The sequence below is a fragment of the Pseudonaja textilis genome, chromosome 1 (genome assembly GCF_049901715.1).
Source record: "Pseudonaja textilis isolate UNSWEBS1 chromosome 1, rPseTex1.2, whole genome shotgun sequence".
Taxonomy (NCBI): Eukaryota; Metazoa; Chordata; class Lepidosauria; order Squamata; family Elapidae; genus Pseudonaja; species Pseudonaja textilis.
In genome coordinates, this window is record NC_141990.1 from 104,408,598 (window position 1) to 104,435,929 (window position 27,332).

Here is a 27,332-nt window from a genome sequence, read left to right on the forward strand (position 1 = left end):
ACATCTGTGCCAGATGTTTAATGTGTGATTATATTTTGTTTTAAGACTTTATCACTTTCCTGATTCTTTATACAACCCATCTTTCTTTACTGGCCATTTTCAAATCATCAATAAGCATTATGCAGTAGCATATGGTCTGAGTCTGAGGTGCTTTGAAAAGGCTACAGAGTACTAATAATGAGGATTCCCCCAAAATGGGAAAACCTGGGCAGCAGATAATGCTTTGAGAAAGTATGGGGTTTTAGCATCTTGAAACAATATATCACACTCAAAGGGACAGAATTGGACTGCACAATCTGTTAGCTCATTCTTGTCCAATCTGGTCTCTTCCTTTCTTTCGGAGCCAGCAGTGTTGTCATCGGCTTGCTGAATTATACCCTGACTGGAATGAATTTCAGACACGGGTAATGTATCTACTTAAATGGAATTCTGCCTCTTTTTAAAAAAACAAAAGCCTTTTAGGTATATTTTTCAAATACATTCATGTTATATCATTCCTAATTTTACATATGTAACCTTTTAGGTATATTTTTCAAATATATTCATGTTATATCATTCCTAATTTTACACGTGTGTAATAAATAAAAGGGAAAAAAATCTATTTCCAAGTTTGGCACAATTTCCATAACCTTGTCATAAACTTAATTTATTTCTTTACTTCCTTTTTGCTACTTTAAAGTTATGTAAAAGCATATTACTCTCTGCTTTGAAAGGAATCTTAGGCTCAGATTTTAGAGATCACAATAAGATGGATGTGCTTATAATTAAGTCAAGTAACAACAGGGTTTTTTTCTTCTTTAGTATCAACAGGTTACATTGATTTGTTAGGAAAGATCCATGTTTTTATTTGTGGTATTAATATTACAATCAGCCCTTTTCAATACACTTAAAAGAAATTTTATTTATCATGTGAAAATGTAAGTTTTCTTTGAGCTTAGAATAAATTTGGATGTGTTTCAGGCAAATTACCCTTGATTGTAAAAATGATTCATTATTTCAAAAGAAAACTGCTATGTATGCATATGGATTTGTAGAGGATGGTGCCTTGAGTAAAATAAAAATGCATTTATGACTTACTCCTTTACATATCTTTACTGAAATACAAGTTTTCTGAGTTCACTGAAATTTAGGATCATAACAAAAAATCTGTTTTGTACTTTGAAGAATAGTTGTAAAACAAGTGCTGCCATAAACAGTGGTAGTCCTTTCTAGATTAATTAACTTATTCTTGTGCAGCAGTAACTTTAACACTTTTGCTTCAATTTGTTAAGATAATAAATAATATCTATTCAAAAATAATAATCACACAGGAATTTTTCACAAAATGTTTTCAGAATTCTGAAGTCATAGTATTGCATATAGTGCTTATAGGTGAGCAAGATAATATTGTAATTTTTGCTCTGTTGCTCTACTGATTTCTGTGAAAATGAAAGAGTCTGTAAGAAATAAGTAAAATCACCCTTTATTACCATGACAGATTGGCAGGATATATGGCGGAATTCCTGATAAAAGGTCCTTTGATTTTATTGTTATAAATACATGGCATTGCAAATATAATCAACAATACCTCAGGTCACAACTCTAGAATAAGGCAGTGGGCAAATTGGATCTTGAATGCCACCCCCAGCTTAGCAACTCTTAAATGCATCCCCTCTGAATAAACACCCAGTGGTGTAAATCAGAGTCTGTGGGGTGGAAATGTTTTACAATAAAACTTTGCTAACAAATGTACAGTTAATATTACAAAATCTGTGATCCAGTATGAATAGGAAGCAAAGTGATATGACACTCTCACATTATGGTCTGTACTTACAGGAGTAAGTGAGCAAATGCAGTGCCTATATTTGAATTTTTTAGTAGTATTTGTTCTAAGGAGAAACCAGATACTTCCGTCACGGAACAGAACCTAGAGGAATCTTACCTTCTGTTTTTGTTCTTGATCATTTGTTTCTGACTATTATTTGAAAAATGAAATCTTTTACTACGCAATCCTATTAATTCCCTGTCTAATTTACTGTACTTCTCAGATAATATGGATTACATCAGCATCTTTATTTTCCCTGTGAGAGGACTCATCTAGAGTTTTCTTAATACCATAGAAACGTATTGGTAGCAGAACTACAACAGATAGTGTCCATATTGTAATCATTATCAAAATGTGTCATTTGCATTATACTGCTTTCTGTCGGTTTTTCTTTTTCAAATTAATCTAAATGTAAATAGATTATAAAATTGATCTTTGGAGTTTCTTGTATTCATGAAATTATTTTCCTTCATTAGCAGGGGGAGAAAAGTTCCTTCATTATTGATGGTTGTACAATAATATTGACGCTGTAAACCGATTTATCTGCTACTATGCTACAACAGGATAAATTGTTCCATTTAACATTTTAAAGAAAACAATGCTTTCCAGTCTAAAGGTTTCTGATATTGTCAGCGTATTTTTATGTGTCGTTCTGTGTAAAAGCTTAAGAAAAATTTTTACACACTGCATGAGATAGTGTTTCTGAGATTTGCCAACTTTTCAAAAGCAGTTGAGTGGGGATGTGGAAGATAGTTTTCAAAAAGGAATTCTAAAGTTGTATTTATATTTGTCATATGTTTATGTCTTTGCCACTTGGCCTATAATTATTTATTATCTGAAAAATGTTTTGACTTAAGTTTGATGTTATTTTGTGTGGCTGGCTTGATCTATAATACTTACTTTGTGCCAAATCCTGTTATTTCAGTGGTTTGTTAATCCTAAATGAACTTGTTTGTGAAGAGTCTGACTTATTTCTGTTCTCCCATGCTGAATTCCACATATCCCTTCTTTGGAACTAAGTTATACCACCATCACATATGCTAGTCCTTTAGCTTGTCCTTATCCCATTTGTGTTTCTTCTGTTCTCAGTAATGCAAGTCCTCTGATTTTTCTACGAGAAAATGAGCAACAAAGCCTAACAAATTATACCCACATTCAGGTGGTAGTTGAAGAAGAGTAAAACACTACTTTTAACACCAAATGTTATTGAGTACAATGTAAGCCTGTCCCACTTAGGGGCTGAGGATGATATGAAGCTACCACTATAGGTGCATCATAGAAAATAAATATTGCCATGACAGATCTATACCAAGGTTAGGTTTAAGGGGCAAAAAGGCTTTTAAATAATTTAGCAGAGGTTTTTTCCCTGTTTCTATAAAATACTGTGAGTAATACTTTGTTTTGAAAACCCTTTTCAATTAACATTCCTGCTATTGATGAAAATGTTCTGAAAGATTCTCAAGTAAATCTGTCTTATACTGTTAAACTTACGTATTACAGATGAATGTCATCATTTCAACAGTACGAGAGTCTAATCTTAAACTGACCCTGGCTTTTGGAATAGGCATCCACCATGCTGGCCTTCACGAACGGGACAGAAAAACTGTGGAAGAGCTGTTTGTGAATTGTAAAATCCAAGTATGTTTACTATATGCATAATAGCATACAGATAGTCCTTGCTTACTGACCATTTGTACAGCAACCATTCAAAGTTATGATGGCGCTGAACAAGTGATACATATGACTGGTCCTCAAAATTCCAGTTTTCTCACTACCCTTGCAGTCACAAGATCACAAGTTTCGGTACTTGGCAACCTGCTCATACTTATGACAGTTGTGGTGCTTTCACAGTCATGTGATTGCTATTTCCAACATTTCCCCATCGGTTTCCCACAAACAGTCAACAAGGAAGGTTGCAAATTGTTCTGATAAATCACCCCAGACTCCCTGCACTCATGTGATAATCCGTTCTCCTGCTCTCAGCTTCACTGCACTTGCGTCAACATGTAGCCTCCTTCCCCTGGCCTCCCTGTTCTTGGGCCAACCTGTGGACTCCTTTCCAGCCTCACTCTGCTTGCATGGCACTGTGCCCTGCTTTCCCTGGCATCCCTGTGTTCCTGCAACACCATACCCTGCTTTCACAAGCCTCCACGTGGCCTCCTTTCCCTGTTTCTCTGGCCTCCTTATGTTTGCACAGCACCACAACCATCTTCTCCTGGCTATTCTGCTTCTCTGCACTAGTGTAGCACCACACCCTACTTCTCCTATGCTTGTGCATAGCCTGTATTGGGCCTCCCAGATCCTTTCCACCTATCCCTCCCTCTCCTTGCCTGGAACTTCCACTACGTCACTCTCAATGACCGACATATCTTGGGGTGACATCAGCAAAAGGGACTGCCAGGATTGTTGTCACTGAGCAACTTTACAATTTTGCATCACTTAACAAAACAATCCCAATTGTTGTCACAACCCAAGGATTATCTGTATGAGAAACATTTTATTAACTTCGAAAACATAAGTTTTGTTTACACTGTGTAAAAAAATGAAAAAGTTTACACAGTTACATCTTTTTTTCATTTTTAGGTTCTTATTGCCACAAGTACATTAGCCTGGGGTGTCAATTTTCCAGCACATTTAGTAATTGTTAAAGGAACAGAATTTTATGATGGGAAAACCAGGCGTTATGTGGATTATCCAATTACAGGTATAGTCACAAATTGAAAAGGACTATTTTGCTCTACAAAAGATTAATCTTTATTCCTGAAAATGAAAGAGAATTAAGCTAAATTACATGTGCCACATGATTTGTTCAGATTTTTCATGATAATGGGAACTTTTAATTTTTTGATGTTTAAAGAAAATCAGAGAATTTACAAAAATGTATTATCTATCTTCTCACCCACTAAACAATATAATGGGTTTGATTTAAAAGTTAAAAATAACGCTTTCAATAGAATATAAGAAATATCATTAGAGCTGGAAATAAGCAAATTTATCTCTATCATCTACAAAGAGAAAATAAGGTGAAATAGATATGTAAGCTATGTAGCTAATATGGTACAGAAGCTACAATCAGAATAATTCATTTATGTAAATAAGCACCTAAAGGATAAGATACACAGTTTAAAAGATCTCAAATCATGCCTGGGATTTTATGTTTGTTTCCTTGTTCTATTACTTTTCCGAGATGTGAAATTATAATGGCTATTTTTCTATGGCATTTGGAATCATGAAGCCAATAATTCCGGTCCCCATTATTTTTTTACCTTTTATGAAACCAAATTTCACACGTAGGATGTGGCATCCCACATATTATTGGATCTTTCATATAAGCACTTATTTTAACTTTCGTTTTATAAACTGGAAGTAACTGGAAATAATTTTTAATATTTTTAATGGTTAAAAGTTTGCATTTTATCTGTTATGGATAACATTTCCAAGCAGAATACAACATTTAAAAAGGCGTTATTGTATAAGCAAAATAAATGCAATATATGTCTCTGGAAATTTTAAAATAAAAGTGTTTGTGTGTGTGTGCGCGTGTGCATGTGCATGTGTGAAGGAGAGAGAGAGAGGGAGAGAGAGAGACTGTATTTTATGTTATTACTGTTTCACTTTCGTAGATGTTCTTCAGATGATGGGACGTGCAGGACGACCTCAGTTTGATGATCAAGGCAAAGCAGTGATTCTGGTTCATGACATCAAGAAAGATTTTTACAAAAAATTCCTTTATGAGCCTTTTCCAGTAGAATCAAGGTAAAAGAGGAACTTATATTATTTTGATATGAAAATATATTCCATTAGTAATTATATTTTCTCTACCTGCATACCGAACATTGACTGGCCAAAATCCATAAAACCTCCTGGATCTTTTTCCCCCCCTCCAGATGAATTTCTTTCATAGATCTTGAGCTTAAATGATCAAACAGTGTTACCAAATAAGTCTGTGTCAAGTTTTAATTGTATGTCTCCAGTGTGGGCTACAGTGGTGGGATTCAAATTTTTTTACTACTGGCTCTGTGTGCATGGCTTGGTGGGCATGGCAGGGGAAAGATACTGTAAAATCTCCAGCCAGAGGTGGTATTTGCTGGTTCTCTGAACTACTCAAAATTTCCGTTACTGGTTCTCCAAAACTGGTCAGAACCTGCTGAATACCACCTCTGGTGGGGTATATGTATACATACGTATTCTTCTAATGCGTAGATAAATCATTATATTTATAATGAAAACTGGGTTTATTCTCTTTCTTTGTGTGTTCATGCATAAATATATCAGGTCTTGGTTTATAGAGTTTAGAGAGCCTTAATGAGTAGATAGATGTCAGAGTGGATATCATAAGAACTAAAATAGTAAAATAGTAATATTATTTACAACCAACAGTGTTCTTTTAAAGTATCTGTACTTTGATGGCTCAGCAGTTTTACAATGGGAATTAATTCTGTATTATTCTGTTCAGGCTTCCAAATAAGAAAAGAAAAACAGTAACAGTATTCCTTTAAAATAATTTTGCATTTATGTATTCAGTGGTGCTAGAATAGCAGATTCCTAGTATAGAAATCTAAAATATCTAGTAGTTTGACCAATATCTATAAGCAGATTAAACTGTAGCTATGTATTAAAACTGTTTATCTGCTTAATGCAATTTTGTAGCAACATTTCAAATTATCAACAGTATAAATTATCTCAAGAAAGTTGGAATACTATTTATTTGTTCATTTTTGTTCAGATTATTAGAAATTCTGCCTCATCATTTAAAGGCTGAAATTGCAGCTGAAACTATAACTGGTATATTATTTGTTTGTTTATTTTTGTTCAGTTTACTAGAAGTTTTGTCTGATCACTTAAATGCTGAAATTGCAGCTGGAACTATAACTTCAAAGCAAGATGCAATGGATTATATCACCTGGACCTACTTTTTCCGCCGTCTTATTATGAATCCCAGGTGAGCTATTACATTCTTGGTCCCCACCTGAATTGCCAAATGAAGGACAAAAGTTTATTCTAGTTATTTATTTTGTGTGTATGCAAAACATATTGTTCTTCCTATGAACCGTACTGTTTCTGGGGACAATTTTGCAGTTTCTAGGTACAGATCCTCCAAACCAAAACCAGTTCATGGTATCCTATTATGGAAATTAGCTTGTTTTGGGGATGGTCTACCTCCAGAACCTTCAATCGCTTCCAGGTCAGCGGATTTACTTCTAGAAACCATTGAATCATCATGCTGGCAGTGGCATGCCCTGCAAGAGTAACAAAAAATACCAGGATTTTGCAATACATTTCTCATCAATCATCTGTACCAGGAAGCTCCAAACTTGGCAACATTAAGACTTGTGGACTTCAATCCCCAGAATTCCTCAGCCATCATGGAGGAATTCTGGGAATGGAAGTCCACAATTGTCAAATTTAGAGACCCCTATTATAGATGATTGATGAAGTGCTGTGAAATCTTAAGTTAAGAATTAATGTTGTTATGTATTTTCAGCTGAAATTCAATAGATGGTTAGAAAGAAAGGGCATTATTGTTTAATCCCACCAATTACAGATCAATCCCACATGCTTCGATCCAAACTGCAATTTTGCTAATCAATTGAACTTTTAACTAGTGAGGAGGCAAACAATTTCTTAAGTTTTAATTATTACAGTATAATTTTTATTTAAGCTTTTTAAAGATATTTTCAAAATTCAGAAACAATTAATTTTCTCATTATCTTTTCAAACTTGTATTGATTTCCTTCTCCCCCTCCCCCTCCCCTCAAAAAATAGCACATAGAGCTACTATTGATTGGGCAGAAAGGGAATCTTGCTGCTTTTTAAAAAAAGTTCTCTAATTCCTGACCATGTTCCATTACTCATTCCGTATTTTTATTAAGCACTAAATAATTAAATGTTTTGCAAAGCACTGAGTTTAAATTTCAGAATGAGTGATATGGCAGGTTTTAAACAACAGCTTCTAATGTTCAATCAGTATTACATTCATTATGATATTCCATCTTAAATATTTTGAGAATTGGCACAATGTTGGCTCAATGTTGGTGAAGTTGCTATCTGAAAAACCAGAACAACTGTATTACAGGTACAGATGGTTTGATCTGTAGAACAAATGTGTTTCAAGATATTCAGTGTTATGAGGAAAGAATAGTATTTGTAATCTACTATTATAGTAGTCTGTAATCTCAGACTAATCCTTTTGTAGGACTAGGAGCTGTCAAATTCCTAAAATATCCAACATGTATAATTCATAATTTGTATCCATTAAATAAAAACTAAATGCATCCATTGGCTATTGAATATTTCCTACCCCCGTATAACAAATATGAGAGTTGACCCTCCAAAAATAATTTAACACAGAATGAACTTGAGCATTCCCACTTTTTACTTTTCTGATTTTTAATCAATAATTAAAATCATGTTTGTTTGCAAAACAAAATATTAAACACTAGTACCAAATACTAAAAAATCATTACAATATAATATTTGCTAGAAAAAAAGTAGTCTTGACTCAATGACAAAGCACATAACATTGAATTACTATCAGTTTTGCGGTCTTAATTTCAATAGAATATAAACTCGGGAACAATATTTTTTTCATTAAATATTCAGTTCCACTTTAGTACTTTTTTACTTTCCATATAGGACTTAATTCTCAGAACAAAGGCAAGGATAGTATGTCTTTTGTTACAGAATTGCCAATCTGTTGCTTAGAATCTCTAAAGCTATGCACACTTTTCAAGTGATTCAGAACACAGCACCTCTTTGATGTTTATTTAAAAAAATTGACTTCTTTCAGTCTTCTGCACAAATCTTTAAAAAAAAAGGATGCTACTAAGGAATCTATTTGGTAGAATTAATATGATATTTAAAGCAGAACAGTTGCATGGGAACCTGGAATGGGTCTGGGCAACTCTACTGAACACTCTACTGTTGCTGCTTTTGTGTGATATCCAAACATTTTTTCTCCCAAATCATTTTCAATCTATGCACAAGCTTATTGTTCTTCAGAATTGTCTGAAGGTGCAATGTATAACCCACAGGAATTGAGCCTAATGGCTTCTACTCTTTCTGAATTGGCAGTATCATTCTAATGAGCAGAAGCCAATTATGTGTTTTGTTAAATAGAAACAGTGCCCCAAACCTTTGGAACAGATTTTGAGGATGTATATCAACTCTCAAGAGAAAGAAAAACAATGTCTGTTGAGCAGACATTAAATTTAAAATATGTCACACAACTTACTATCTAAAAAGACTTTATATGGGGAAGGGAATTCAGTGTTCGGTCTTTCTGGAAGTCTGTTCCTAGGTGATATTCGGCCATTGCTTCACTTGATTCAATCTTTCCAAAGTTCTATTCCATCCTCTTATCCATTTAATGTAGTATTTTCTGGTCTGAATCTCCTCCAGCTGGGTGGGCTTCAGCTCCCTGAATTCCTCAGCTAGTGTGGCCATTAAGTAGTAAAGATTTGTGCGGTATGTGTTTGTGTGTGCATGCACATGCATATTTACATGCCTACCTGAATGCATATACAGTACAGGCATACTGGTCTACTTATGTTGCACAAGCTTCTGTGTCTGTTTTTTCAAAATTTATTTTGTTTAACTCTTAGTCAAAACAGAACCACTCCCTACAATAGAAAGCCTTCCCAATTATAGTTATAATTAACATTGTATAGGACCCTGAATATAAAGTCTAGATATGAATCTTCCTTAGCAGTTGCACAGAGCCCATCAGGGATGTAAACAATATATATGAAAAGCGATTTCATCAGGCAAAGCAGTCCATAAGTCAGTTTAGGCATGCTTCAGAGTAATAATTTTCACACTATTGCTTTGCTGTCCAGCTTTTCCTGGCATACTAACCAGCTAGTTACTTTCATTCTCTGCTATTTTATCATACTATATTAAGGACCTAAATGAATTTGACATAAATGGTAGAATGCTTGTTAGAGTGAATATTCCATGTTCATATGTAGTCACCCTGCGTGCAAGCTGATTTTCACATAGTTTTAAATGTCACCAATTGCTAAAATCTAAGTAACAAATGAGCTCTAGAAAGTGTGTTTGTGACAGAGTGAAAAGATAGGCTTCAAGGACTTCATTCATTACCTCCGTTCTAATTATGAAAGGGAATATTTAAAGCTAGAAGGGACACAGATTCCATAATGTGTTTTAAGTATTCTTTCTCCCAGCCCTTCTTTAACAGTTGAGTCTAGATAAATAGCTGTTCTCTAGAATCAAACAATCACATGTGCTAATAATGTGTGTGTTGGGCATTCACTCTACATAGTTCTGTCATTTGGATCTGGCAGAGTAAAACCATGGCAAATGCCATTAATTTTAGAGGAACTAAATTCCTTTATAAATATACTTAAGATCGCAGTATCACTTCCCTTCTCCCTTTTTGCTAATGCTTCTTAAAACTTGTTTTAAAAAATAACATTTCTGTCAAGTTATAAGAAAAACAAAGACACTATATGCAGAACACTTTTTTAAAAAATATACTCCATTATCTGAACATGCCATAACTTACTCATCCCCTCTTTTTTCTCTGAAGTATTTTTTGGCTGGAGCCAAAAAATATCCTCTGTGTTTATGGAGTCACATTACTAGTGTAGGAAAAGAAACCAGAATAGAAGTCATCATCTTTACATCTTTGGATGTAAAGAAAAGAATCTTGTTCGGCAATCAAAACTCCTCTCTAATTTCTTTACTTTAGGAAAGATGTAAAAAAAAAGTGAAGTTGCACTTTCATAAGGCAGCAAATTCATTTGCAAACATTGGTAGTGACAATTTAATGCTAAACTTAATGTCAGAAAGATGTATTAATCTTTCAGTTATTTGTCCTTTCTATTTCTTACTTCTGGGATTCAGCTAGAGGTAATATGCTAGAAACAGAAACGCTCTCCTTTTAAAAAGCTAAAGTCCAATAGAAGTTTCCACTGGAATGGGAGAATATTTCTTACATATTCCTTTCCCACTTCTGCCTAACTCTCTTATGGCTATTTGGGTGGTCTCTCAACTCTTCAGAGTCTCTTTGAGTGCAGCATAAGGAGCTGTAGAGTTGTGCAACATAATTTGTTGTTTAAGTATCATTCTGCAGTTATATGAGATATTCTATGAAAGCAAAAATATTATAATAAGTAATTTTTACTGCAATCTCTGGCCAGAATTGTACAGGTCAACAAATTAAGCAATTTCTACTTCAAATAAAATAAAACAAACTATTTTAAATATAAACTAATATCTAAATCATTGAGGCCTTCAAAGCATGTCTGGTTTTGCAGACAGACATGCTAACATTCTTACAAATTGTATTGGTCAGATAAAAGTAACTCTACAGTTTTGGTTCCATTTTGATTACCAATTAAAAATGATAATAATGGCCATTCAATGTATTAATGGCAGAAATCCCTTTTCTCTTGCAAATGAAATGGCTCTCCAGGGGAGGCCAATTTCCTACCCATTGAGGCATGTTGAACCACAACTCTTGGATTACATACAGAAAAGACATTGATTGGGTCATCTTCCCAGTGTTTCATCTATCAGGGCTATGCTTAGAATAGCAAATTTTGCCTAAGCATCCTATCTTGCCTGAGGTTAAAAAAATTCTTATCAATAGTCTCACCTAAATTGCACAATGCTGAAAATGTTTTAAATGAATAAAATGGAACCCATTTGTTAAGAAATCCATTTATGTTATATTTATATGAGATTTCTAAGATTCAAGAAAATTACAATAGTTGTAAAATGGATTATTGTGAGATTTTTTTTCTCCACAACATTCTTTGAATAGAAGCAGATTTTTTTAAAAAAGTCTGCAACCTGCTTTCATTATCTGTGTCATTGCTTCTACCATATAATCTGAACATTTAAAACGTGGTGTTTTGTAGCAAATGACTTACTGGCCTGACAGTTTTAACAGCACCATTTCAAGGCTGATGAAAAATTTCCCAGGGAGATTGTGGATCAGGCTTACATAAACTAAACAGGAAGCTATTGCCACCATCATCCACATTAAACCCAAAATGGTCTTTGTAACTTCATCTACATTTTATGTCTCTGCACGTCTCTGTTTCTCAACTGATGAAATTCCAGCCTTGTTTATATAAGAAAAAACAGTTCTTTTTGCATGTGTGAGTATGTGTGAAAGGGTTATTTTGGATGTTTGCTGTTTTAGTGGTTTGTTTTTCTTGTCATCTGTTATTTCAAGGCCAGTCAGGGAAAAAAAGGTAGCTGGTTCAGTGTTTTGATTATTTAAACCTTACACACTTAGTAAATTTTTATGGTACCTTAGAGTTTGTTGTTGCATTGTTCCCCAATGGGCTACTAATGGAAGTTACCCTGTCTAGTCCATGTACTAGATGCTGTTAGTATAAAACTGCCTTTGACTTTCACACCTCTCAGGGGACGAGTAATTGTTGTGTTCAAACAGCCTGTAATTGTGATCCTGCTGGCTTTCTCAGTACGCTTCTGGCTATTAGAATCATTAAACAACTCAGCACCTGTTAACAGCATTGTAAATATTCAACCTTGCTTGTGTGCAGGTTGAGCAGAATATAGGAGAAAGCTTACAGAGCCCAGCCTCATAAATTAAAGCTCCTGACAAGTCAATTATTGTGAAACTGGGTTTCACTGAGAAATAAATGAAATGGGGTGCTGACAAAAAAGGAGGGCTGTCTGTTTGCAGCAGAGAGGAAATAATGACTAGATGATTCAATGTAAGGACCATGAAACTGCATTGTTTATATTCTTTATCTTCAATTAAATAGTTAGATAATACAGTTACCCAGAAAAGGGGAAGGGTATATATAGTGTAGCTTTATGCAGCTTTGAACATATGAACATTTAAAGTGCACAAAAGTGATAATAGTAGTGGTGTCAAATAAAAAGGGAGGATAATCTTTTTAGCTGGATTTTTGTTTGACACTATAGAAGTTTGTTTTAAAAAAACTGTGTTAACTCAGAAATCTAGTGCATGTTTACCCAAAAGTAAGTCCTACTGAATAACTTATTTATAGATTCGTTTGGAGTTGTGGCCAAAGAATTAAACCTAACATTATGCAAGGAAGCCTCTAGTTGCAGAGATAAGCTTTTACTCTTCACCCTCACACTTGCCCAATTCTATTCTAAATAGTCCCTCTAAATTGTGATATATGAGAAAGGAAAATTCTAAATTGGGATATTTGAAAAAAGAAAATATATTTGGCTATACTATGGTGTTTGAATAAAACCTAGGAAAAGTTTGAGTTGGATTTTCTTCTGGCATTTTAGGTTTTTTTTTTCTTCAAGCTGGGAAACTAGATTTATTCAAGGATCTCGATGTAATCATCAGACTATTTTATTCTTTTTGAAAGAATATTATTCTGTTATATGGTTCATGATCTCTTTTGTAGCCTTGTGGTTTTCAGAGGAGTGTGGTAAGATATGTATGTGTGTGTGTGTTTATTTACGGTAGTTGTATATCTATTGAATTAGTAAATATTCAATTGAATATTATGATATAAAATTATCTTCCATTGCAATTAACCCCTCTCCCAGACTGTTGAAATTAAATGAAGCATTAGCAGAAATTAATCTCAAAATTACATTGGCATACGCTATTTTTATAATGCTATTTTTATAGAGGATCATATCATTGTATTTCCAAAAATTATTACTTAATCAAAGGAACTGTCTGTTGCATTCAATGTACAGTGTTTCAGTCTTGTAGCAAATTTATTTCAGAATCAGTTGCCTTAAATTTTATTTCTGAAAAATCATAAATAGAATTGTATTGCAAACATAGATTTTGTTTAAAAGCATGTATTTTGTACAAATATTGTAATAAAAGTTGACAATACTTGCATTATTGTACAATAAATGTATAATATTGAAATCATCTGCTCATAAAATTCTCCTTAAAGCACAAAGGTGCCTCAGAAATAATCACTCTAATTGGCATAACAGTTTGATTCATGAATTGCTTTAAGCCATAATCTAATTGGTTTGGTTTTAATTTAGCACAATCCAGATGTTGTACAATCCAGATTTACAATGTGATTTATAAACCATGAATTATGAACGAGCACACTGTGTGAACTTAGATTTATTTTGATTTAATGAATCATAGTTTAGCATAGCATCTGCATTCAGTTATAACTGGGAAGAAATATAAGCAAACATTGATAATAGTCTGAACAGAAAGAATCGGGTAATATTTCATTTGCTGCATGAAGTAAGATTTCATCTTTGGAGCATAATAGTTATTTTTTAAAATTTCTCATATGAACCAGCTAAACTCAATTCTAGTTAGCCTTGTATACAGCTGAATATTTAATTTTCATTAAAATTAATACAAAATTAAATAATTAAGATCTTTATAATGTTTCATTTCTCACTGAATCCTAACTTCCTAAAATGATAAGTTAGAATAAAACATACTTTCCTTTTTGTTCTGTAACTTCAGTTAAAATGTATTGTGTCATTTTAATTATTGTCCAAAATTTATATATCAGCAATTTTCTTTTAGAGTAATTTCCAGAATAGTAATAAGTATGACTACACTGTCAAATGCTATCATGATTACATGATACATTACTGTTCATGTGGCTATAGTTATGAACACTATTAAGTTTTAAGCAACATTCTTGCGATTCATAATTAAAAACACAGTTCATAATCTGTCTCCTTATATGTAAATGAATTGTTTCACTGAAAAAACTGAAAGTGTTCTTATAGTTATTCTGAACAAAAGTCAAAAATTTATCCCTTTCCTTGGCCATAATCTCATTCTCCCAGAGGAAACGAAATGTACTAAATGCTGGAATGTTCAACTGCAGTTTTTTTTTTTTTAGTAGATGTTATTTTCAAGATGCAAGACTATTTTATTATCCTACATCAAGAATTTTATCAAGACTTTCTTTGTGGGGGAGAGGGGGAAATAAAATATATACAATAAGATAAAATGACAAAAGTTGTAAGCTGCTGAGGAAAGTGAATGACAACAAATTCACAAAAGTGGTGAAACACAGATTACTAGTAGAAATATGGAATGCATCAGCCATACTAGTTCAGTGCACAGTAACATAGAGAAATAGTTATATGAAAGTATTAAGTTAGTGTGCAAAATCTGGGAGCTAAGCATTTGTAAGAGATCTTTCTTTTGTACAATTTGTTTTTAAACTGCATATTGATATATCAAATGCATGCTGTAACCTTTCATAAAATAACTGTTATACATGTCCGCTCAAATTTATACCTTATAGAAAATTGCCAGTAAATACATTGCTTGATAGGGAAAGGAAGCCACTTGGAGATAAAAGAAACTACTTACATTGGGCAACAAGCATCAACTGATATATCTGAACACTGTTTATTCTCAAAATATTTTGCTAAGTTTTATCTAAATGGTGCTTTTGTAACAGGAAGAGAATAAAACAGTACAAATTCAAATCAGAATAATTGAGAATACATCATCTACATTATTTGACACGTGCATTTTAATAAAACACATACACCTAAAGTAATAAAGACATTTGTGGAAAAATCATTATGAATTTACAGCAAGACACAAAGATGGGAAAGAACCAGAAGTATCCACTGTTGAGGAAGGGATTGTGAAGATGGAAGTTGCAAAGATGGCAAAACTGACCTCCTTTAGTAAGGGACAAAACAATAAGTGTTTTTATAAACTGTTTTTATAAAAGACTAGAAATCTTGTATGGACTTTGCTATAATTGAATAAAAGTTAGCTGATGATTTCTGAGTTTGCTGATTAAAAGAGGTTAAATATAGGAAGAAGAGTACTCTAATGTAGTTTTACAGGGAAAGAAATGATAAAAGTTTATATATAACTATAAATAAGATCTGAAGATGCTGTTTAACATTTACTTTTTTTCTTTGTCTATGTGTTTCTAGCACTTCTTCTTTTACCCTTTTTCTTTTATATATTTGATCTCCTTTATCTTTTAATTATGAAATTCTTAATGACATTATAAAAATATTATGCCTGATACTGATCATTTTGTGTTTTTCCACATATTGAATGATAACTAGAAAGCATCCATATATCTCTGTCAATTGTAATATGCCTTTACAATGTAATGATCATTTGTAAAATGTATTTATTTGATTCATCTATTTTGTTTATCCTGGCTTTATTATTTTTATAAATAACTAAGGGCAGCAAATATAATTAATACTTTTTCCTCCTCCTATTTTCCCAACAACAACTTGAGAAGTTCTTTGGGCTGAGAGTGACTGACTCAAAATTTCCCCCCAACTGATTTCATACCTAAAATGGAACACTGATGGATTGATTTTTATTCCATGCTTATTTTGTTCAACCCAAGGAAGTGTACAATATATATATATAATGCAGGTAGTCCTCCATTTACAATTCATTTAGTGACCATTTGAAGTTACAATGGCACTGAAAAACTCACTTATGACCATTTTTCACAATTATGATCATTGCAGCATCCCCATGGTCAAATGATCAAAATTCAGGTGTTTGGCAACTGACTTGTATTTATGACACTTATATTGTCCCAAGGTCATGTGATCTCATTTTGTAGTGTTCTGACAAACAATCAGGAAGCCAGATTCACAACTGTGTTACTAACTTAACAACTGTAGTGATTCATTTAACATCTGTGGCAAGAAAGTTCACAAATAGGATAATACTCTCTTAACAAATATCTTACTTAGTAGAAGAGCTTTTGGACTCAATTATGATTGTAGGTCAAGGACTACCTGTACTCCTACCTCCTATTTTCCTCACAACAACTCTATGAAGTGGATCAAAGTGAGAAAAAAATGACTGGCCCAAACTCACCCAGTTGGCTCTCATACCTAAAACTCTCAATCTTCCAATTTCAATCTAGCATTTTAAGGGGGGAAAAAAACTTCTTGTCCTTTTATCTCAATTATATTCCCTCAAGCATTCTAAATTACAGTCAGGGAATTGTAATACATAAAATGGCCATCGATTTATACCTAAAATGAATGACATTCCACACTACATGTACAGCTTGGGCAGTATTGCATTATATTGTTATTTGCATATCAACATTATTTACTTTTAATTCTATGCTATTTCATTTATGCAGTTACTATAACTTAGAGGATGTGAGCCATGATAACATGAACAAATTTCTTTCCAACCTTGTTGAGAAATCACTTCTTGATCTGGAATACTCCTACTGCATTAAAACAGGAGAGGTAAGGTTAATTTATATTCCTTATAACATTTTGAGAGAAGAATTGGTAAAGATTATTAGGACTTATCTGATTATTATGGAATCTTGGGGTACCCAAGAATCCCAACCCAGTGGGATTTTCTTGTCAATTTGACAGGGCTAGTCACATAGCAAGAAGAATTGATGGCAGGTGGACCAAGACAGTCATAGAATGGATCCCACTTGATTAAAACCGTTCACAAAAGAGACCTAAAACAAAATGGATAGATGACATCAGCAAGTATGGTGGTCCCAATTGACAAAAGGAAGCTCAGGACTGTATAGGTTAGAAACATGAGGAAGAGGCCTTCATCCTGCAGTGGATAGACAATGACTAAAATGATGACGATGATACATATTTTTAATTCCAATCTTAACACAATGCAATTTACGTACTTCTGATATAATGCTGTCTAAAATAGGTTTAACTTGTACACTCTCATGTACGCTGGTGTACATTCTGCATTATTTCTATTACAATTTTTGGGTTTTTTATGTCTAATAGGATAACCGCAGTATTGAACCTCTGACCTATGGCCGCATTGCTTCTTATTACTATTTGAAGCATCCAACCATCAGAATGTTCAAGGAGCGCTTAAAACCCGAGTGTAGTGTGAAAGAACTGCTCTCTATTCTGACAGTAAGTTATTTCATTTTATTAAATAGGATGAAGCCAAAGAAAGTATTCTCTTTTGTCATGGTAAAATGGACAAAGCAATATATTTGCTATAGTCTTTGTGAGATCTTAAATTATCAGAAGTGACATAGTAAGAGCTGTCAAAGCAGTACATTGGGAATTCATCCATTAGTTTATAACTAGATTTCAGCAAGGGATAGAATTTCCATCTGCATCATACAAAATATACAAATATATTTGGGAGGATTGTAGTACCTGATTGCACAGTGGTTAAAATGCAGTATTGCAGACAATCTCCATCCACAGCCTGGAATTTGATCCTGACTTGCTCAAGGTGGACTCAGCCTTCCATCTTTCTGAGCTCAGTAAAATGAAGAGCCAGATTGTTGAGGGCAATATGCTGACAATATGCAGTAAATCACCCATAGTGCAATAGCACTATGGGGTTTACTATTGCTATTGCTACCTCTTTTAAACTGATAATTGTCTGCATACTGTTTGGGATCTTCCAACTGAATAATGTAAAAATTACATATATTAACTACATTAATATTTATGTTTATTAACTTTCAGACTTGGGTAATAGAACTACTTTTGTAGGAATCAAAAATATTCTTCCCAGCAAAATTTTATATATGCTGAAAGCAGCTCTTGTTTCTTCCAAGTACTAATTTTAATTTTATTTTATTTTTAAAGGAAAGATGTCATACTGCTGAATATAATTAAAAATTGTGCTGGAAGATTGGAGTGCTTTCATGGTTTTAATTTTAAACTTTGTCTATGCCAGCTTAATGTGTTGTCTGGCAGCCACAGGCAGCTGTTAGGAGCAATGGAGTACATTTTTATTCAGTAGTGTAATTTTTATTATAAAAAAGAGAGAGACAAATATATTGGCCAGCATCCAGAGAGCTACTTTGGGTACACCCAGGGGAATTATAAGGTTTTTTTTCCTTTTTGAACAGTAAAATTTCCTTTTCCTGTTGCTAATTGTTTTTGAAAGTTGCCTCAATTTCCAACCAAGTGGGTTTTATTTTTAAATCAGAAATCCAGAATGTCCTTGGTCATATAGTAGATATAGGGTGATTGGAGCCAGACTATTGATAAGATAATGGATCAGTACCCTATTCTTGAATTTTATCTCCCTTTTTCGTCATTGTGACATGAATTTATCTTAACTACATCTCTTCATATCAGCTCTTCAAGGCAGAACAGACTACGAAACCAAAGTTGTGCATGCTAATGCTACTTTTATTACAGGATTACAGTAACAGAATCCTGCAACTCTAAATGTGCATCCTCCCTCCCTCTCTTTATTTTCATGAGAATTAGGGAGGGTCTTGTCTGAGATTCCTACTCGGATTGCAGTTCTATACCAAACTCAGATTTCTTTTCGCTGCCTTTTTGTCTTCATAGTGGCTCTTCTTTCGGTTCCTCAAGATTACTCCTTCTTCCCATTATACTTGTTGTCATTGCGAACCAAGAAAGAATCAGTTACTTGCCTGCTCTCTATTTTGTCCTTTATGTGTCACATAGATTTAACAGAGAATTGGAGATCTTAAGAATGAGCCAAAGTAAGGGCTGGTTATATGATCCATCGAGAATGTGGGCAGTAGTAGTGTTTAAATCAAGACAGTCAAGTAACATTAGGCATTAGCTAAGTTTAACAATAGAAATACATTGGTTAAAAAATAAGAAAATGAATTAGATTATAGAAGTGTTCAGTTCAATGTCTAAGTATATTTGCCTATGTTGCATAGCTGTAATATTATTATCCTTTTCATCTTCTCTACTATCCCCTTTTATGGGTATCATATTATAATTATTATTACTCAGTTGTTTTCAATGTACATTGAGAGCTTATGCATTGGAGACAAAGTCCTTGGCCAAATAAACCTGTTCTGTTCAGTTCTGTTCTGTTCTAATCTAGTCTAGTCTATTCTACGCCACGCTACGCTATGCTGTTCTACTCTAACCCAGCCCTTCAGTCCTCCCTGAAGGATAGGATTTGCAAATCTTCCCATTTGGGGACAGCTTAGGAAGGCTGATTTCACACTCTCCTCCCCCTACAGACTTATCCCCTCTCATTTCTCTCAGGTGATGTCTTGGGTTACCTCCAAAAGGGTGTTAGGAGAAGTGATATTGTAGCTGATAAATATGGCTTTCCTGTTTGCATGAGAGTCCTATTGGTGGACTCTCCAGATAATGTAGATTTCTACCCCTCTCTGTAAATAAATGAGTTCAAAAGTACAATTATTTCTATCAAATATAGGTTGCCTTAATAAAAATAAATAAAATAACTATGATTTTAGCAGCATTCTTCATTTTAACAAATTACATTTCTGAAAATACCAGTTAGACACTTTAGTTAAGCTTTTGCTTACAAATAATTGATCCACTTTTTCAATAATGGTTTTGGTTGCCATTCTAAATTATTTCTCCCATGCCTCATGCAGTGGATTCTACTTAACACGGATTTATTTGATCTTTGGTTTGCTTTTTTGGCAATATCAGATCTTCTCCTAAAATGTAGTTTGCTTCTTTCATTTGTCATCCCAGAATAAATAAAATTAAATTTCCAATATAATTGGAATGTGAAGATTTTTATAAAAGTAAATCGAAGTGTAAATAATAGTACAGTTATCACATTTTTTTATTAACATTTCATCCTAAGAGTTTTAGTTTCTTTCATGTTCTTTTACTAAGAAACAGAGTTTTTCTGAAATTGTTTGCTTTGTAGAAGAAATTAGGTATGTTAACAGAAATGTCACTAAGTATCCTCCTATAGATTCCCACAACCCACTCACATATGCAAACTATGCATTAATGAGCTTCATAATTAAAGGAGTCACTTCACACATCTATTGTTAACTAGTGGCATTGCATCTGTCCTATTCCATTGATGCCTTTCTCACTTACTTATTGAAGCATTTAACAGTTTTGGCAATAGGGAATTACATGGCATGGGGTAAGTAGTCTAATTAGATGCAAGTGAAAGTCCTTGGGGGGAGAGATATTTAAAAAGTAATTTGAAGAATCTCTTAATGATGCTGGCAGTAAAAACTGTAGGCTGTAGTGAAAAAAGGCATGTCAACATTGCAAAACATGGTTGCAATAATAGCCATGTTCACAATTTACTCATAAGGTTTGGAGGTTAGAGAGATGTTTGTTTTAATTTATCTTGAATAAAAATGTAAATGTTTTTTTTTTCTTATTTTGGGATACATTGATTGTCTTTTTAATTTGACAGCCTTTCAAAGCTTATCTTATAAATAATGTATTTACCAACAGTAAAACAAAACTTAGAAGGAAGCAGATAGTACTCCATGCTGGAATAGTCATTTAGGCAAGGAGAAGATTTATACATTTAGAAGGAATCCAGCTTTATTCCTGGCTCCTTTATTTTGCTTGCAGAAAGTTCCAGAAGTAAAAAGATTGCTAATATGTTCTGAAGATAAAAAAGGATTCGATAATGAATCTTAGATGGCAGAAATTGACTTATGATAAAAGAGCAATCTGAGCACTATCTCCACAATACACACATTCTAAATCTGAAGACTACAAACCTAAAATATGTTCCATGTGTATTTTGTATTTGTTTTATTCTGTCAACATCATCCCTTCCCAACAACTTAGTGAATCCAAAGAAAATTGTCAAAATGCTAGATTTCCAGACCCAAGAGTTGTCTTCTTCAAAGGGACTCATCAGCAAACTGCATAATGATGTCAGAGCTTAGATTCTAAATCAGGGCTGTCAAACTCCCGGCCCATAGGCTGGATGCATCACACGCTGGCCACGCGCACACCTGCTTTAGCAAAGGGGGGGAAGTCCTGATACATCACGTGACGCCGCCATGATGATGTGAGTTTGACATCCCTGTTCTAGATGGATTTGAGGATCACTTTTATTACTGTAGAATAATTCTTGCTCACCTTCTAGGCCCAATTTCCCCAGCATGTTAAGTCTGGATGATGGGGATGTATTCTAACACATCTGGTTAAAAAAGGTTACAATAGAGTTATAGTTTATTTCCTTGTCTTCCTAGGTATAAATTAAACTATTATTTTGGAAGATGGCAGGTTTTTGATATGCATGAACTAGTACTAGACAAAAGGAAAAAAGACTATTTGAATGCTTAATTAAGACATAATGTGTCTGACCAAAATCAACCAAGAAAATTAGTAGAATAAAGTATAGAAGATCTGACTTAGAATTGCCTTTTTTCTGCAGATTCAAGAGTTGGGTTGCTAAATTTCTTTGTTTGAGATGAAGGTGTTTTAGGGCACTTCAGACATCCAAAGTTTATGGGCCCTCCTGTGGCTCTTGGTTCCATACTGTGGGACCCTTCATTGCACATGTCCTTTTTTTCTATTCTGTCCATGTGTGTGTTTTTCTCTCTTTACCAGTTTTTTGGTTTATTTTTCCCACAAGAGGGAGCTCACAGGGTCCTTCCTGCCTTTCAACAGAAGTTATGTGGATAAGACTTCATTTCCCTTTTTCTTTGCCATTCACTTTCTAGAGGCTTGTAAGCCACAAAGCAGCTTTCGAAATCCAGTTGCGCTAATATAATATTGAGGGTGTTATCCTTGATTTAAATATCTTACCTTTAGAATAAAACTGCTTAATTCTCTTGTCTCCTTAATTCTCTTCCCTTGTACAGTACTATTAAAAGAAACTTCACGATATTACTTTTTCTTTCAACTTTATAGGTAACCAGGAGTTTTAACAATTTTATCACATAATTGAGCAGTGACATTTAAAAATATTATTTCAGATGAAGGCTTTTTTGGCGATGAAAAATATGGAAGACCACTCTTATAGATTATAACCATACTAAACAGAAAAGCAGATTAAAGTACAGGATCATGTTTATTGTCAAGAGTACAGGCTTTTCTCAAGGACAAATGAATAAAAATGAACAATTTCATTACCAGTATTGATCATCATTATATACAATTTTGTCACAGAAGTTCAGTAAAGATACATTTTAAAATACCTCAACAGATTTGGACAAATAAACGAAGCAAACTACACTATAAATGTAATAATCTAAATTTAAATACATACTTTTCAATTAAAATACATGGCTAAAATGAAGTTTCTAAATGATAATTAGTTTGAATTAAATGCTAACATAGCAAGTGAGTAATAGATTTTATTACTAAACCACAATTATATAAAAACGCTGCTTTAATAATGCATTAAATTATTATTAAAATGTTTGATAATATTAGTAATTGATCTATCACTCTCAGAGTTAAGTGCCAATGTTTAAATGTCAGGCAGTCAGTATAATATTCTACATCCAGTAACTCTTAACCAGTGGTGGGATTCAAATTTTTTTGCTACCGGTTCTGTGGGCATGGCTTGGTGGGCGTGGCAGGGGAAGGATAGTGTAAAATCTCCAATCAGAGGTGGTATTTGCCAGTTCTCCGAAGTCCTCAAAATTTCCACTACCGTTTCTCCAGAACTGATCAGAACCTGCTGAATACCACTTTTGCTCTTAACTCATTTTATATTTACTGCTACTTATAACATGATGCTAGACAAAACTTTGCTACATGCTGTATTATTTTAGGTGCAATTTGGAATTATTGAGATCTTTCTCATATATCCTTCCTGTATGGACAGAGTCTTCTATTCTGTGGAATATTCTTATAACTACTTTCAAGAGTTTATCAAGGTATAATCAGTTCATCAGTACATTTTAAGTGGGGCGGAGAATATTGTGTTCGTGTTTATTTCAGGTACAGATATACTAAGGCTTTACAGTCTTCCTTTCCATTTCTGTATCTCCGGCATATCTTCCCTATTTATTTGGGGAGATCTATTAGCTATTCTTTGTGGATTTGGAGGAGGTTCAAAGGAAAATAGTTGAGACTGTTGAAAAACTGAAAGGGGATACTTGTTTTCATTGGAAGACTGATATAGTTGGGCACAATCCTGAGCAGCAGAGAAGAGTACAAGTTGTAAATTTCTGAAAAGGACTTTCAACTATTATACAGGGAAGATTTTCTATGTAAAACCTTAAACTTGAGATTATTTCAGTAATATGCAGGGAACCTGCCTCATTCCAATAAGTTAAAGTCTCCTTTTAAGTCCAGCAGACTTCTCTTTATTCTCTTCTCTTTTCCAGTAGTCACATAAATAATCATGACTGCCTTTTTTCCAATCTTTCCCAACCGGGCTCCCTCTGACAACTTCAGTCCCTGTGCATTAAAAATTATCAGGTTGATAAAAAGCTGTTGGTGTCTGTGTACTTAACACTGGGGCATTCTAGAGCTATGAATTTTGCTTAAATCTTCCTTTTGCAACTTAACTGGTTTATGGCAGAGCCTTTAAGCAAGAAATTACTAATTTAACACTGGCACACGAATGCATTTGTTTTGATTTTCCATAATACATCTAAGTCGTTGAAATAGTTTTATGAGGTGCAGTGATTTTTTCCTAGGACCTGGTGGCATTCTGCATTTTTTTCCCCCGCACATACCTTCCATGGTTTGCGTGACCTAAGTTCTGAGGGTCTCCCCAGAAGTAAGTAATTCTTTCATATTCCCCCACCCCCAAAGTTCTAAAGCAAACTTTAAACTAAAACCACCTGTTGTTCTCAGCCATTCCAGCAAAGCACAATCAGTAGGTAAATCAAGATGACAGTGCCCACCACTCGTTGCTGACTTAGAATGCCATATCGTATTTTTATTCAGTGCAGTGATGGGAGAAAATGGGGAGAAAAGAGAACAAAGTTCAGAAGAATATGTATACACACACACACTAGTTATTATTACATGATTGCTGATAATATTTAATCCTTTACATTTAAAAAAACTGCAGAACAAAATTACAACAAATATAGCATAACTTATTTGGGGGAATTTATTTTAGTAATTAAATGCCGTATTTCATAGGGAAAAAAAGAGTTCATGTAGAAAATTATATGATGAACACAGTTTAAATGTTGATTCATTCAATCGTGGGGCAGCTACATAGTCCTGGGAGAGAGACGGTTGCTTTAAGGGTTGCAGAGAGGACCTGCATTCATGCCCCATGCATTTCCACAGATCTTTTTCACATTGAATCTAAAGCAGTCTACAACTCTAATACAAGACTCCTGTCAACATTAGAGTTGTAATGGAAATATAATCCCAGTTGTTTGCTGCCTTGCCTAGGGACAAAACCTATCCATAGGCTCTACCATAAAGGAATTTATGGGGTAAAACATCAGATATAGCTTAGACAAAGTAAGTTAATGTTCATATACATAGCTTATTTTAGTAATTAAATGCCGTATTTCATAGGGAAAAAAAGAGTTCATGTAGAAAATTATATGATGAACACAGTTTAAATGTTGATTCATTTAAGGAAGTCAAATTAAGAGGGATGCAATAACATCCAGCAGTCCAGCAAAATATAAAAAATAATGAAAAACAAAACAAAACGGAAATGGTCTCCATATAACTAGTATAATATGATTTTTTTTCTGATCTCGCTATTCTACCGCTGGTATAAGTTAATATGGCACCTGGACAATGGTGTACTAAATTTAACACACAATTCTGTCCTAACCCTAAAACTTACACATAAAGGCAACTTGGTTAAAAAAAAAAACATAAAATTGAACACACCCTCAAACATACATGCAATTTATTAGAATCAAATGCTTTTTTCATTCCAGAAAATAATATCCACCCTTTCATCATCGGGACAGTCTTTGTAGAACAGGCTGACTACTATACTAATTAGATCCCTTGGAGCAGCGATCTCCAACCTTGGCAACTTTAAGACTTGTGGACTTCCAGAGTTCCTCAGCCAGCAAAGCCGAGTTGAAGTCCACAAGTCTTAAAGTTGTCAAAGTTGGAGACCCCTGCCTTGGAGCATTTTACAGCTGGCATTTAAATCTAACATTTAGCCATAAAAATTAGGTATTATACTTACCACGTAGTTTTCTGGAATCCTGACATCTAAGCATAGCCTACAAATTAATATGCTGTATATTAAGATTATCCTAGCAATCATAGTGAGGTGAGATGGAGTAAACCATAAAGAGCCAGTCAGTACAGAAAGATTATTAATTGCAATTAAACCCAGAAGCTTTTGTGATTCTTTGCAGGAAAAATTACCGACCTCTGGTTTTGCTCTACTTTTAAAACATGCCGGCACTTCCGCATTCTAGGTGCCGGCCCCACAGGTCCACCCCATTGAGCCCGCTGCACTGGAGGGACCTGCCCAAGCAAGTCCAAGCGGAGCGGTACACCAAATCAATGGGGTGAGCCTGGGAGAGGGAAAGAGAGAGAGAGAAAAGAGAGAAAGATAAAAGGGAAAGAAAGAAAAAGGGACAAAGAAAGGGGGTATGGGGGAGTGGAATAGAGAAAGAGAGAGAGAGAAACCTGATGCATCAGATTGAAATGAGGCCTAGTTCAGAGGCCCTTTTCCACATTGAAACATCTTTCCCAGCATCTTTGCCAGCACATTGAAACATCTTTGGCTTCTATTAATTAAAGGTTTTGTGGATGAAACATGGCCAAAACTATCAGGAAGCTCTCACATTTTGTTGAGGCTTTAAACAGGATCCATTGGACCAGATCTCCACCCTAAAAATTTACTTTTCCCCAATATATTACAGTGCCTATTCTGAAGAAGGCAAAACCAAAATGCATTGGTAAATTACGAGAACACACACACACACACACACACACACACTCCCTTCTAACCCTGCTGGAGCAGGTGATTGGACTAGAATAGATAATTCATTATGTTTCTTCTCCCTCCCTCTCTCCTTTATTTCTTTTTCTTTCTGTCCCTTCCTTCCATTCCCCCCTCTTTCTTTGTCCCTTTTTCTTTATTTCTTTTTCTTTCTGTCCCTTCCTTCCATCCCCCCTCTTTCTTTGTTCCTTTTTCTTTATTTCTTTTTCTTTCTGTCCCTTCCTCCCATCCCCCCTCTTTCTTTGTCCCTTTTTCTTTCTTTCCCTTTTCTCTTTCTCTTCTTCCTTCTCTCTTTCCCTCTCTCAGGCTCACCCCATTGACTTCGTCCACCACTCCGTTCGGACTTGCTTGAGCAGGTGCCTCCGGTGCAAGGGGCTCAATGGGGTGGAACGCAGTGGCGGTGGGATGTTTGTTTCCACTCTGGCTTTGCTCTCCTTTCCCAACGCTGCATTCAGGATGGACCTGCTTGCACCAGAGCATGCAAGTCAATGGGGTGATCCTGCGGGGCCTTGCCTCGAACGCGGCGGTGACAGGATTTTTTCTCACCCCTGAATTGTGCCCTGCCACTCACCTGCAGCGCCCCCCCGCCACCTCTTAGTGCCCCCCTGCTGGCCCCCTTGCCTCTCAGCACCCCCCAAAGCATACCACCGCCCCCAGGAGGCGGTACTGCCCACTTTGGGAACCACTGGATTAAATAATACCATCTATCACGACCTCTGGACCAAGCTTCTCTGAAGCAGTACCTGTCCTCTGGAATAAGGTTCCCTCCAAGATCCAGACAGTCCCCACCAGCTGTTGTTTGAAAGGGTTTTGAAGGCCTTCACCCAGACTTTTAGCAAGAGTAAGTGAAGCCCCCTCTCCCTTCAAATTATGTGGGTTTGTTTATTTTGTTCCCATTGGGGTTTTTTGTTACTCTTTCCATCTTCATTCTTCTATATGGTACTTTATTTTTACTTATCTGTAGCTGTCTAATTAATC

The 27,332-nt window shown here is 34.6% G+C and overlaps 1 protein-coding gene across 1 annotated transcript in view; it reads left to right on the forward strand.

The window, feature by feature from the left end:
- ASCC3 (activating signal cointegrator 1 complex subunit 3) overlaps nucleotides 1-27,332 on the forward strand; it is a 216,855-nt gene that overhangs the window by 150,802 nt on the left and 38,721 nt on the right. Inside the window, exons 31-36 of the mRNA XM_026726677.2 lie at nucleotides 3,305-3,442; nucleotides 4,388-4,508; nucleotides 5,428-5,560; nucleotides 6,621-6,746; nucleotides 16,891-17,002; nucleotides 17,525-17,659. Coding sequence (XP_026582462.1) covers nucleotides 3,305-3,442; nucleotides 4,388-4,508; nucleotides 5,428-5,560; nucleotides 6,621-6,746; nucleotides 16,891-17,002; nucleotides 17,525-17,659 — 765 coding nt within the window. The remainder of the gene's footprint in view (nucleotides 1-3,304; nucleotides 3,443-4,387; nucleotides 4,509-5,427; nucleotides 5,561-6,620; nucleotides 6,747-16,890; nucleotides 17,003-17,524; nucleotides 17,660-27,332) is intronic.